At 34.3% G+C, this 11,726-nt stretch overlaps 2 protein-coding genes across 2 annotated transcripts in view; both read left to right on the top strand.

Moving 5' to 3' along the window:
- LOC140821102 (putative late blight resistance protein homolog R1B-12) overlaps window positions 1-9,362 on the top strand; it is a 27,470-nt gene extending 18,108 nt beyond the window's left edge. The window contains exon 2 of the mRNA XM_073181516.1: window positions 9,270-9,362. Within this exon, the coding sequence (XP_073037617.1) occupies window positions 9,270-9,282 (13 nt within the window). The 3' untranslated portion in view covers window positions 9,283-9,362. The remainder of the gene's footprint in view (window positions 1-9,269) is intronic.
- LOC140821101 (putative late blight resistance protein homolog R1A-3) lies at window positions 7,270-10,018 on the top strand. Its single transcript, XM_073181514.1, has one exon. The coding sequence runs from the start codon at window positions 7,352-7,354 to the stop codon at window positions 9,944-9,946; it is 2,595 nt and encodes an 864-aa protein (XP_073037615.1). The 5' UTR covers window positions 7,270-7,351; the 3' UTR covers window positions 9,947-10,018.
- Window positions 10,019-11,726: the final 1,708 nt, after the last annotated feature.

Consider the following 11,726-nt stretch of genomic DNA (forward strand, 5'->3'; position numbering starts at 1 on the left):
ACCCTGACCGAAACAGACCCTAGCCTAATGTCCTGGACCTTCATCGACTCGCATAGCCTAGATGTAGCCAGGCCTAGCCATGGGCGTGATCCTCCCCTTCGTTTTGCACAAGCCGCGCGCCTAGACCTTTCCCATCAATCACGGCTCCTTCCCTGGTGCAACCTGCTATGACCACCCATCCGAGGAACCACCTAGGACCATTGCCGACTCCCCTGGACCAGTCCCAAGCTGCTCAAGACCGTCCTTGTTCCTTCATCCAACCGTGCGCACCAACACAATTCCTATGGCTCGCGGTTGTTGCTCCCCTTTGTCTAGCCACTGTCCAGCCCATCTTGAACCTTTCCTGTAATGCCCGAGATTTTATTACTGTAATCAGAAATTAATCTGAAATGATTTATTGGTTAATTGAGATACTTATAGACGGAACCGATTAGACCGGGAGAGTCGAGAAAAGAATTGACAAAAGGTGCCAATACAAGTCCCCGCGCACATGCACGACTTGAATGCGCGCACATGCGCGGAACGTCCAGTAGCATTGGCGCATATGCGCGACGTAAATGGCGCAAATGCGCGGGAGGGGCAGTAGGTACGGCGCATATGCGCGAGAAAAGTGGCGCATATGCGCGAGAAGTCAAAGCGCTAGTTTGCATAACTGGCGCATATGCGCGACATAAATGGCGCATATGCGCGGAATAGGCAGAATGATTGGCGCATATGCACGGAATAATTGGCGCATATGCGCGAGAAGACAAATGCTAGTTTCTATAACTGCGCATATGCGCGACATTGTTGGCGCATATGCGCGAAACGTGCAGAACATGCACAACGCCACTTGCCCTTGTATCATGAAACGGGAGTATATTTATATATATATATATATATATATATATATATATATATAAGCATGCGAAATCCATCAGAAACGAGAGAAGGAAGAGAAAGAAAAGAAAGAAAAAGAAAAAGGAAACCAAGGGAAGATTTGGAAATTGTGAACAATCCGTCCGTCTGATTTTGAATCCGACTTCAGTACTGTGTTTCTATCAACGCAGGCTACAACTGGACGTAAGTTTTGTTACGTTTAGACATGTTTTGAATTTATGATATTGTCAGAATTGAATATGATTCAGATATGATGTTTCTGCTACAGTAGACATTATAGAATTGAAGTCAGATTAAAGAACAGATTGTTTCTGTAATTGTTATGATTTTTGAAAGATATTGACTGAGATTCTATATCAGAATTGTGTTAGTATTCAGATTATGAATTATATTGACACCGATTATGAGTTCCAGTATTATATTGGTGATGTTCAGAACTGACGGGGTTATTCAGATTGTATTGTTATGCCGTCAAAACATCAGTTGATTTAGATTGATCAAATTCAGATATGATTTCGATTTTATTGTGATATCGATGACATGAATTGAATTGTATTCTGTTCAGATATTGATCAGATTATGTACTGAGTTAAGTATTTATCAGAACAGATTATGTATTAAGTTATTCACTGATACAGGGTATTTGATATTGTCATTTCAGATTTGATATGGACAGATTTGAGTACAAGTCATCGTCTTCGTCAGACCGAGACGACAAAGGTATAATTCATGTGATATTCGGGAAGACATAACTCATTTGAGACCCCATTTGAGTTCCCAATAAAATCACATACTAGACTATTATTTATGTTTTGATATGATTATGCTTTGTTTAAAGATTAATATTCATTGCATTTAAGATAGGAAAGTCTTGACAGATCAGTGAGACTTCTAGACGTTCGGTGATATCACAGCTTTAAGGGAAGATCAGTCTCCTATGGTAGATGTGGATACAGATCAGACCGAATTCTAGGAATAAGACGTACCGTCACCCCGATTGGAGAGTAGGTGATAGATCGTCTTATTCACAACGGGATCTCTAGAGTTATAGTTGAGTCGAGTCTAGACATGATTTGACTAGAACTGCATGTGTTTATGGATGTGGTATCATAGACTATGAAACCCATCTTTATTGCTTTCAGTTATGATAGCATGTGTTTATGATTTGATTAAACTGCATGTTCATCTGAATTGAGTTGCATGCTTATTTTAATTTGATTTTATAGATTATGAAATCTATTACTTTTGAATATGTTCATGATAGCATGTTTTATGATTTAGATTGTTTCTATACATGCTTACCATGTTTTATACTGGGATTTATTCTCACCGGAGTATCCGGCTGTTGTCTTGTTTTGTATGTGTGCATGACAACAGGTGGGGCAAGATCGGGGTCGAGAAGATGATGAGAGAAGACGAGTTTAGCGTGGTGATTCCGGACTTGGATATAGATAGGTTTTATTACTTGAACTTTAGTAGTCGAACCTTAGATTAATTGAAAGACTATTGTACATTATTGTATTTTTGTACTGAAACGTAGTTTTATACAGATATGTATATTACGTAGATGTCATTACCTTCCGCACTTGTATTTTAAAAAGAAAATTTTTTAGACCCTGTTTTATCTGAATTGATAATTAAATCCCAAAGATAATTAAGGAAAGATCAGCGTCCGGGTCCCCACATTTCCTAACCTCCAGCTGCAGCCGCACAGGGCCTGGTCCAATCCCTGGTGCTGCCTCACCTTGGCCTAGCCAATCATGTGCCAAAAACTCCATGGAAGACTCTAGAAAACCCTAGGATCCTATTTCCATAACCATGCATGTTTCCAGCCTACGTTCCTCCGTTAGGCGACTCTTTTTATGATCCCATAAACGTATCATATTTGCAACGTGTCCTTAGGAATCATAAAGCGTCTCAAACAAGCGTAACATCATCAAGGACGTTGAAAACAAACCCTTAAACGTTGAATATTTTTATCTAAATAATTTTTCATGTTTAAAATATTAAAGCATGCATAATATGAATTGAATGGAGCAAAAAGAAAGTTTAGAAGCGTGTTTTTGGGTTAAAAACGTTCGAATATTCAATCATTGATGTGGGTTGCGAAGAAGAACGAACTGGCGACAAAGACCCTTGAACTTTGCTCTCCAATTTTCGAATTTTCGTGTATGTGGTGTGTGCAAAATTTCGGCTGTTAGGAGTCCCACGAACCCTAGTTTTTATTTTATAAATTTCGAATTTTAGGTGTTAAAATATTAGGGTCTTTAAGGCTTTAAGTTTAGGAATGAATAATCTTAGGTAAATTAAGCACATTAAGACCGATTTAATTGTAAAATAAAAGTTACAAAAATTTGTTTTCAAAAATAATAATGCAAAACGATCATGAGTCTCAAATTTAATCGTTAGTTATGATCTCCTAAACTATTATGCACTAACTGAAATATTTACAGTTTCTTAGTTCAGTGTCAAATTCTTGAATTTCTTCATAATTTTTAAGCTAGTTCTTGCGACCTACAGAGTTCTAAGTTTAAGATGCACTAAAAAAATTATCATGTCACATTTTCATGCCAGAAAATTATTTTCCCGATATTTTCTAATCACTTTTTGAGAAATGAAAATGAAACGATCATAATTCTTAAGAGAATGTCATTTTTCAATATTCCAATGAAATGACAATTAATCTATAATATAAACAATATTTTCACTATTTCTGTATTGATTTTATTTTCTTTCTTAATCATGTGTTCTGATAATATTTTTTAATACTATCAGATTATGACATGTTCGCTTGAGTTTGTTTCCAAATTCATTCGAACGGGTCTTAAAAGTTGTTTATTTTAATTAATTGTATCATTTGTTATGTATATGTTGTGGTAATTTTTGTAGTAATATTTTCAGGGTTTTTTTATTAAATATGATAAATATTAAAATTATTTTACAAATTTTAAAAAATGATATATTTACATATTATGATCCGGAGGTTACGAACCCGGATTTTGTGACAATCCGAGACAATACTACTAAAAAATATAACAATACTAATTATTATATAATAATAGTAAGAGTAGTGGAACAAATTTTAAATATTTTTATTTTGTGAGAATCCGAGATAATACTACTAAAAATTGGCACATGACGTGAGAATATAAGAATAAATTTCGAGGAAAATTATCATTGTCTCAACCCAAATTTATATGTCTTATCAATTAGTAAGGTTTAAAAAAACTACTTCTTATCATGTTTTTCCACTAATAAACACATGACACTGACAATTAAATTCTTAGCATAAAATAGGTTAATTTGTGGCACAATGCAATATAATTTGTCTGAAAATATTAAAAACAAGACACTAGAAACTAAATTAATGGTACAAAATAAGTTAATTGTGGTACATATTAAAACAATTACGGTATAAGTTGTTTGCAATTTGGTAAATAACTTGAGAATATATGCATAAATTCTGAGGGATCCAAACATACCATTTTTCCAGGGTGACTGGGTTCTCATTGTTTTTGTTTCTTCGTCAATTGTGGTCACTAAAAATCGTGTCTTTGTCAATGGTTTCCAATGGTTAGTGGCTTCAGTGATTTGAGGTTTGTTTCCCATTTAAGATGGAGACATGGGCATACGGCAAATGAGAATGAAACCAAACAAGGGTAATTACGTGGACTGAAAAACCAAACCTTGCCGAGGAACAGGGGAAATTCATCGCTGACGGTTGTTCGTCACTCAAATTCAACTTCTCCAATATGCCTTTTAAACTTGTATGCTATTTTTTTGTAGAGCCAAGACGAGTGGTGAAGAAAAGAAAGAGGAAGGAAAAAGAAGGGCAGGATTGAGAAGGTGATAGAGTAGCAATAGCGATTCGTAGCTTTGAAATTTTTCTAATTGTTTTTTGTTTTAAGGTTTGAGAAAAATGGGGTTGAGGGAGGAGACGAAAAAAAGATTTTTTTTTTAAAAAAATGAAATTTGTAAATAAATGAGGTAAATCCTAGAACAAGGAGTGCAAAATAAAAAGTTTGATATGTTAGGGAGTTAAAATAAAAGAACTCTGACTTAGGGACTGAACAACAATTTCAGTTTCTGAATAGAAATTTTAGAATTGTCAATACGAGTTAGGTTCGTCGGATTGACTCAACCCGCTAACCAAATTTAGTTGGTTGAGTTGGGAAAATCTCGTCCCATTTTATAGCTCTAGGATCTATGAGATGCCACTATTCTAAAATGATCTTTAATTAGAAAATTTAGTTACTTCTTTGAGAAATGAGTACAAAACGAAACACTATTTCAACTCATATAAAAGCTTATGCATCGTCATTGATAATTTTATTCAGTTAATTTTTTATTCATAAATAATAACAAATAGTCGATTAGAACATCTTAATTATTTAATTAGACGAAATTGTTACACACTTGTTTATTCCGATCATCCCCCTTTATCCTAATTTTCATATATTTTTTCTCGGAGTGAGTCTCATTTGAGACCGTCTCACGGGTCATAATCCGTGAGACGGGTCAACCTTACCCATATTCACAATAAAAAGTAATACTCTTAGCATAAAAGGTAATATTTTTTTATGAGTGACCCAAATAAGAGATCCGTCTCACAAATACGACCCGTAAGACCGTCTCACACAAGTTTTTGCCTTTTTCTCGAGTTTGGACCAACTCGAAATACGTTAATGACCAAAAGATTTTGCAAAAATTAAATAGATAAATATTAATATATATTACACAATATATTTTTAGTATGAAAATAATATTCACTTAAATCAACACATATCATACGATATTTTTACATAACATCATTTTGGACATAAAAATTATTCTTTTCACGGATCAAATATTTTACACTCAAATTAACATAACATAACAAACAAAAAATTATACTTTGGACATAAAAATGAGAATTTTTATTAAGTTTAATCAGAGATTTGTTTCATAAAATTGACCGATAACTTAGAAGGCAATATCATTATATTTTTTGTTACCGACAATTAACCAATCTTTGTTTATGCACAATTTTTATTAAAAAAAATGATCGTGATTGCCGGTTGTCATATTGTACTGTTGACTTTCCAAGACTCGGACCATTTGAATTTATGGCCCATAAGGTTTTAATTTATTAGCCAAGTATCATCTTTTAAATGGTAAATTTGAAAAAAATATATCTGTGCATCTTTGATTTAAGATTTAATACTTATGTAATTTTTTTTTCAAATCAATACTCGACAACAATTTACATTTTTGCCTTTTTATTATTCAAATAAATATATAATTTTTTCCATTAAAATAATTGTGTATTCTCCATCTACCAAATTAATATTTATTATGGGGTTTCAGATACTTGATTTCGCTATATTTTCGAGCTATCGCCATAAATTCAGTCATTGTTGGTGTTTTCATGAAAAATGCATTATGATAACTTATTCATGTCATTTTATTTTTAAAAAACATAGTTAATCACTCATCATGAAATAAGATTAAATACTTATTTTGACATATAAAGTATCTATTTTGGAGCTCCAGATGCTTGATTTGACTGTTTGAATACTCCAAATGTGTAAGAAAATACTAGATTTTCGAGCGGTCACCATAAATTCAGTCATTGTTGGTCTTTTCATTGAAATTTCATTAAGATGACTTATTCATGTCATCTAATTTTTGAAAAAACACAATTTCTCACTCATCACAGAATAAGAAAAAATATTTATTTTGACCGATAACATACCTATTTTGGTGTTCCAGATATTTGATTTGACTATTTGAATACTCTAACTGTGTAAGAAAATACTTGAGTTTCAACTAATATTAAGTGACTTTTGATGGTGTCATTTGTGAAGTTAAAATGTAATACTTAAATTGGTACAAAGAGTATCTAATTCGAGTCTATAAATAATTGATTTTACTCCATAAATACTCATATCCAATTATTTGAGGAAGTTAAAAATGAAGTTAATAATGAGTGGCATTGATAATAACATTCGTGAAATAAAAATGTGATACCTAAATTAATACAAAAAAGACATAATTCGAGTCCACAAATACTTGATTTTACCTTTTAAATACTCAAATTCAATTATTTGAGGATGTCAAAATATATAGTTTGAAGCTAATATTGAGAAAGGTTCTTGATTTTTTCGTGAACCTCACCTATGAAAATGAATAAGAACCATTGAATACAACATGGAATTTATGCCGAAGTAACATGTCAATATATACATTGTTTTAAACTTTAACAAATATTAAAATTTGAGTCGACATTTACCAAACTCACTATACAACTTGTCATATATTTTAATAAATCATATTTAAGTTAATAAAAATTTAAAATAATTGATAGGAGAAAATATATTATAATGATTAATGAATGCTACCCAGCTGTTTCCCACAAGCTAAATAAGTAATTGACTAAACAATCAACTATCACATGAACTAGTTAGTACTTGCTCCATTTTTCTTTCCTCCCATGGCTGCTGCTTATGCCGCGCTTCTTGCTGTTGCTCGATCATTGCGAGAGATTTTGAATCTTGAGAAGTATATCGATCCTCTTCACAAAGAAAAAAAAGTTTCTCTCAAGGAAAAAGTTGATTTCATCGTTGCTTTCCTCGAAGATTATTCAGATAAGCATCAAGAAACACTTGGTCGTGAGGGAAATGGGATTAGAAAAGCTGCATTTGAAGCTCAAGATTTCATGGATTCGTATCAGTGTTCGGTGTCAACTATTGATGATGATGGGAGTACTGAAGAGGCTGATTTGAACTTGGATCGAGACTTAACCATGGCGTCTGAAAGGATTGGTTTTATTTGGGAAGAGACGATGAAGATGAACAACAGGGACACGACAAAAGATCTCCGATCCGTATCTTATTCTTTTCCTGTCGACCGTTCATCCACGGTCCAAGCCACTGCCAAAAAAATGGTTGTGGGATTTGATGATGACTTGATCGTAATCAAAGAACGGTTATTTGAAGATTCTCCTAACCTCCAAATTATCCCAGTTGTTGGGATGGGGGGAATCGGGAAGACGACTCTGGCTAGAAAAGCATACGACGATTCAATCCTTTCTCAACACTTCGACAAATGCGCATGGATCACAGTGTCACAAGAGTATCGAAGGAGAGATGTTCTTTCAGGGCTTTTGAAGTCCCTCAAGAATGAACAATCTAATGAGAACGAAGCAGAACTGGCAAAACTAGTGTATCAATGTCTCATTGGGAGGCGATATCTCATTGTGATTGATGATATATGGAGTACCAAGGCATGGGATGATTTCAAGATGACATTCCCGGATGATGGTAGTGGAAGTCGAATCCTGTTAACCACCAGGCTATTAGATGTGGCTTCTCATGCGAGATCTTCCGATGCTCCTGTTCACCAAATGAACTGTTTAAATAATGATCAAAGTTGGGAATTACTTCGAGAAAGTGTTTTTGAACAACAGTCTTGTCCTCTCGAACTGGTGAAAGTCGGGAAGAAGATTGCGGAAAATTGTAGGGGACTCCCACTCACCATCGTGGTGGTTGTAGGACTAATCCTTTCTTCAGGCAACGTGACGAGAGAAGAAGTGTGGGAAAATGTTTCGGAAAATATAAGTTCTAGAGAACCCACAATTGCGCTTCAATGCTCAAAGATACTGTGTTTTAGTTATGATCGGTTGCCTCTTCGACTAAAACCATGTTTCCTCTACATTGCAGCTTTTCCAGAAGATTCTGAAATTGATGTTTCTAAGCTAATTAAGTTGTGGGTTGCTGAGGGATTTCTGAAACCAAATGATCAGTTCAAATGGTTGGAAGATGTGGGGGAACGTTGTTTGGAGGATCTGGTGAACAGAAGTTTGCTCTTAGTGAGCAAGAAAGGGATTGACGGGAAACTCGAATCTGTTACAATCCATGATATGTTGAGGGAGATTTGCATAACAAAAGCTGAAGAAGAGGGGTTTCTTCATGGTGTCTCATCCAAAATGAATTCCAGAACAGAAATCATAGACAAACCATATCGGCGCCTCCAAATTCATTGCACAAATATATGTCAAGAATGGAAAATCCTAGATTCGAGCGTGCGTTCGGTTCTACTTTTCTCCGAGAAATATAAAGCGCCAACAATAGATCTAAGGTCTAGGTACGTCGGTGTCTTGGATGTATCCCAAGTAACTTGGCCGAAAATTTCACATGTAATCTCTACATTCGTCAATTTAAGGTACTTTGCTTTCAATTTTGATTTTGGATTTCCAGTCTCAATATCGATACATCCCAATCTCGAAACTATAGTTGTTTATCTGGAAGGAAGCATAGGTCGAGTACCATATGAAATTTTAAAGATGCCCAAGTTAAGGCATCTGATTTGGCACACTCGGCCTTTTCGTTTATCCTACTCATCTGACATAGGAATTGTTCATGAAAGTGATCTACAAACAATTGAGCCAGTGGCCGATTTCATATTTACCGAAGAGATAATCAAAATACTTGTGAATCTGAAGAAATTGGCTGTTGAATATTATATGAATGATCATGATTGGGATTATTATAATCTCGAAAACCTTTGCCATTTACAAAGCCTCGAGGACTTGCAAATCTCAATGTGCTGCTGGCCTGGTCCCTCAATGACATGGAACCATGCTTTTCCAATCGGTCTAAAGAAGTTATTTCTAAAAAGAGTCCGTTTTCCTTGGGAAAATATGACCTTAATTGCGTCGCTTCCGAATCTTCAAGTACTCGAGATGAGAACGATGGCAGTCAATAAAGATTCAAAGTGGGTGATGATGGAAGGTCAATTTCTTCAACTCAAGTACTTCCTTTCTTCCTTGGATTCTCTGTTGACGTGGGAAATGGAAAAAGAGCATTTCCCATGTCTTGAAAGCTTGATTCTTGAGCGTCCCAAGCAGATTAATGAGATTCCTAGTGGTATAAGAGAAATAGATACACTTCGATATATTGAGTTGCGGTACTGTAAAAAATCATTGGTAATCTCAGCGAAGCAAATGGAAAAGCATCAACATGAAAATGGAAATGATGCTTTTCGTGTTCATGTAATAGATTTCGATGGATATGATGTTTTGTTTTGAAGCCACAATTGAGAGAGAATATTGTAAGATTTGTATTTGTTTAGATGAAAGTTTTTTGTTTGACAATTATGTGAAGCAAAAAGTGGGATGAGGACATAAAAATTATAAGTTTAGGACCAATTACTTATAGTTTCAATCGCAACAAGATTTCAAATTTGTGACAAAATCTCAAGTTCAAGATCTAATTATAACAAACTTCTAAAAAAAATCACTTTTATATCCTTATATGCACTTTTATTCATTGAATTCAAATTGAATCGATAGTACATGCAAAACAAGATTAATCGAATCAAAAATTTTTAATATTCCATTTAAACCCCAAAATTTTCTTTGTTTTCCTATTCTAAAAATAAAAAATATATAAATTAAAATCATAAACATCAAATATACAGTTTATGACCAAGCAATTCTTGTTCTTTGAAATGGTATGAACGGACCAAATTGAATATAATATCTTTGTTTTTTTATTTATTAATTTTAAAAATAAGGTATATTGTGGAATTTTACAAAATAAAGGCAAAACGCTACCATCAATGACAGCCGTTGCAATATATTTTGCAGCGTCCGACACTAGTAGCATCCGATGCTGCAAAATTGTAGCGTCCAAGCTACCAAGGCAGTGGAAGATGTTTTTTTTTATTTTTTATTTTTTTATTATCGTTATTATTATTTATTGAATTTGAACATATATCTTATTCGTAAAATAGGAAAATTATATGCAAAAAAGAGAGTAAAAACTCAAGTTCAATAATTTGAAAAAATAAGTCACTTTAAAAAAAATTTATTTTTAAAATATTAATTAATTTATCTTTAAAAAAATTATTTATTTAAGTATGTGTTGATTTAGTTTTCGAAAAAAATACATACGTATAGGAATGTAAATGAGCCGAGCCGAGTCGAACAGTATCAGGCTCGGGCTCGGCTCGTTAAACTATTTGCTCGGCTCGGGCTCGTTACGAGCCTTTGGTTTGAAGCTCGGGCTCGGCTCGTTCGGAAGTTATGAAGCTCGGGCTCGGCTCGTTAATGGCTCGTTTATCTTGTTTAATGAGCCTGGCTCGGGTTCGGCTCGTTAAACAAGCTCGTTAAGCGAGCTCGTTTTTGCTCAGAAGACCTCGCGCATATGCGCGCTCTGTCGCGCGCATATGCGCGAGGAGGCCAGTAGCTACGATGCGAGAACAGAGGCACTCGCGCATATGCGCTGAAGTGTGCGCGCATATGTGCGAAAAAACCGTCGTTATTAGTGACGAATTGTTTGAAAAACCGTCGCTGATTTAATCAGCGACGGTTTGTTAGCGACAAACCGTCGCTAAATGTTCAGTATAGTTTAGTTTCCTTTGTTAATCTGCACGGTTCATCTTATTACTTCAGCATGAACTTATTTTTCTTATTTTTTTACTTCGTCAACATTGATATGCCGAAGTAAAATATAATAAAAAATATAGTGAAGCCCGTGTTTTTAAACATCCGAAGTAAAATATATTATTTTACTTCGCTTGTCTTATTACTGAAGTTATTGGTAATGTATTACGTCGTAATTTATTATTGCCGAAGTAAAGCCTGCCAAAGTAAAATCCGATTTTTCTACTAATGTTATAACATTGTAATTTCTGTAAGATACACTTTAGAATTTTGAATAAATGAATATTATATATATAAATATAATGAATTATGTGGGCTTATATAATTTTGGACCATATCATATTGTAATATGATACTATATAATGTATCACGTACGTGGCCTTGTATTTTTGAACCTCACAATGCTAAGGTTTCTTCTATG

Source organism: Primulina eburnea, unplaced genomic scaffold, assembly GCF_022965805.1.
Source record: "Primulina eburnea isolate SZY01 unplaced genomic scaffold, ASM2296580v1 ctg424_ERROPOS1667910, whole genome shotgun sequence".
Classification (NCBI taxonomy): Eukaryota; Viridiplantae; Streptophyta; class Magnoliopsida; order Lamiales; family Gesneriaceae; genus Primulina; species Primulina eburnea.

What these genes read in the sequence shown, in the direction of transcription:
- LOC140821101 (XM_073181514.1), top strand. Translation starts at nt 7,352, where the DNA reads ATGGCTGCTGCTTATGCCGCGCTTCTTGCTGTTGCTCGATCATTGCGA.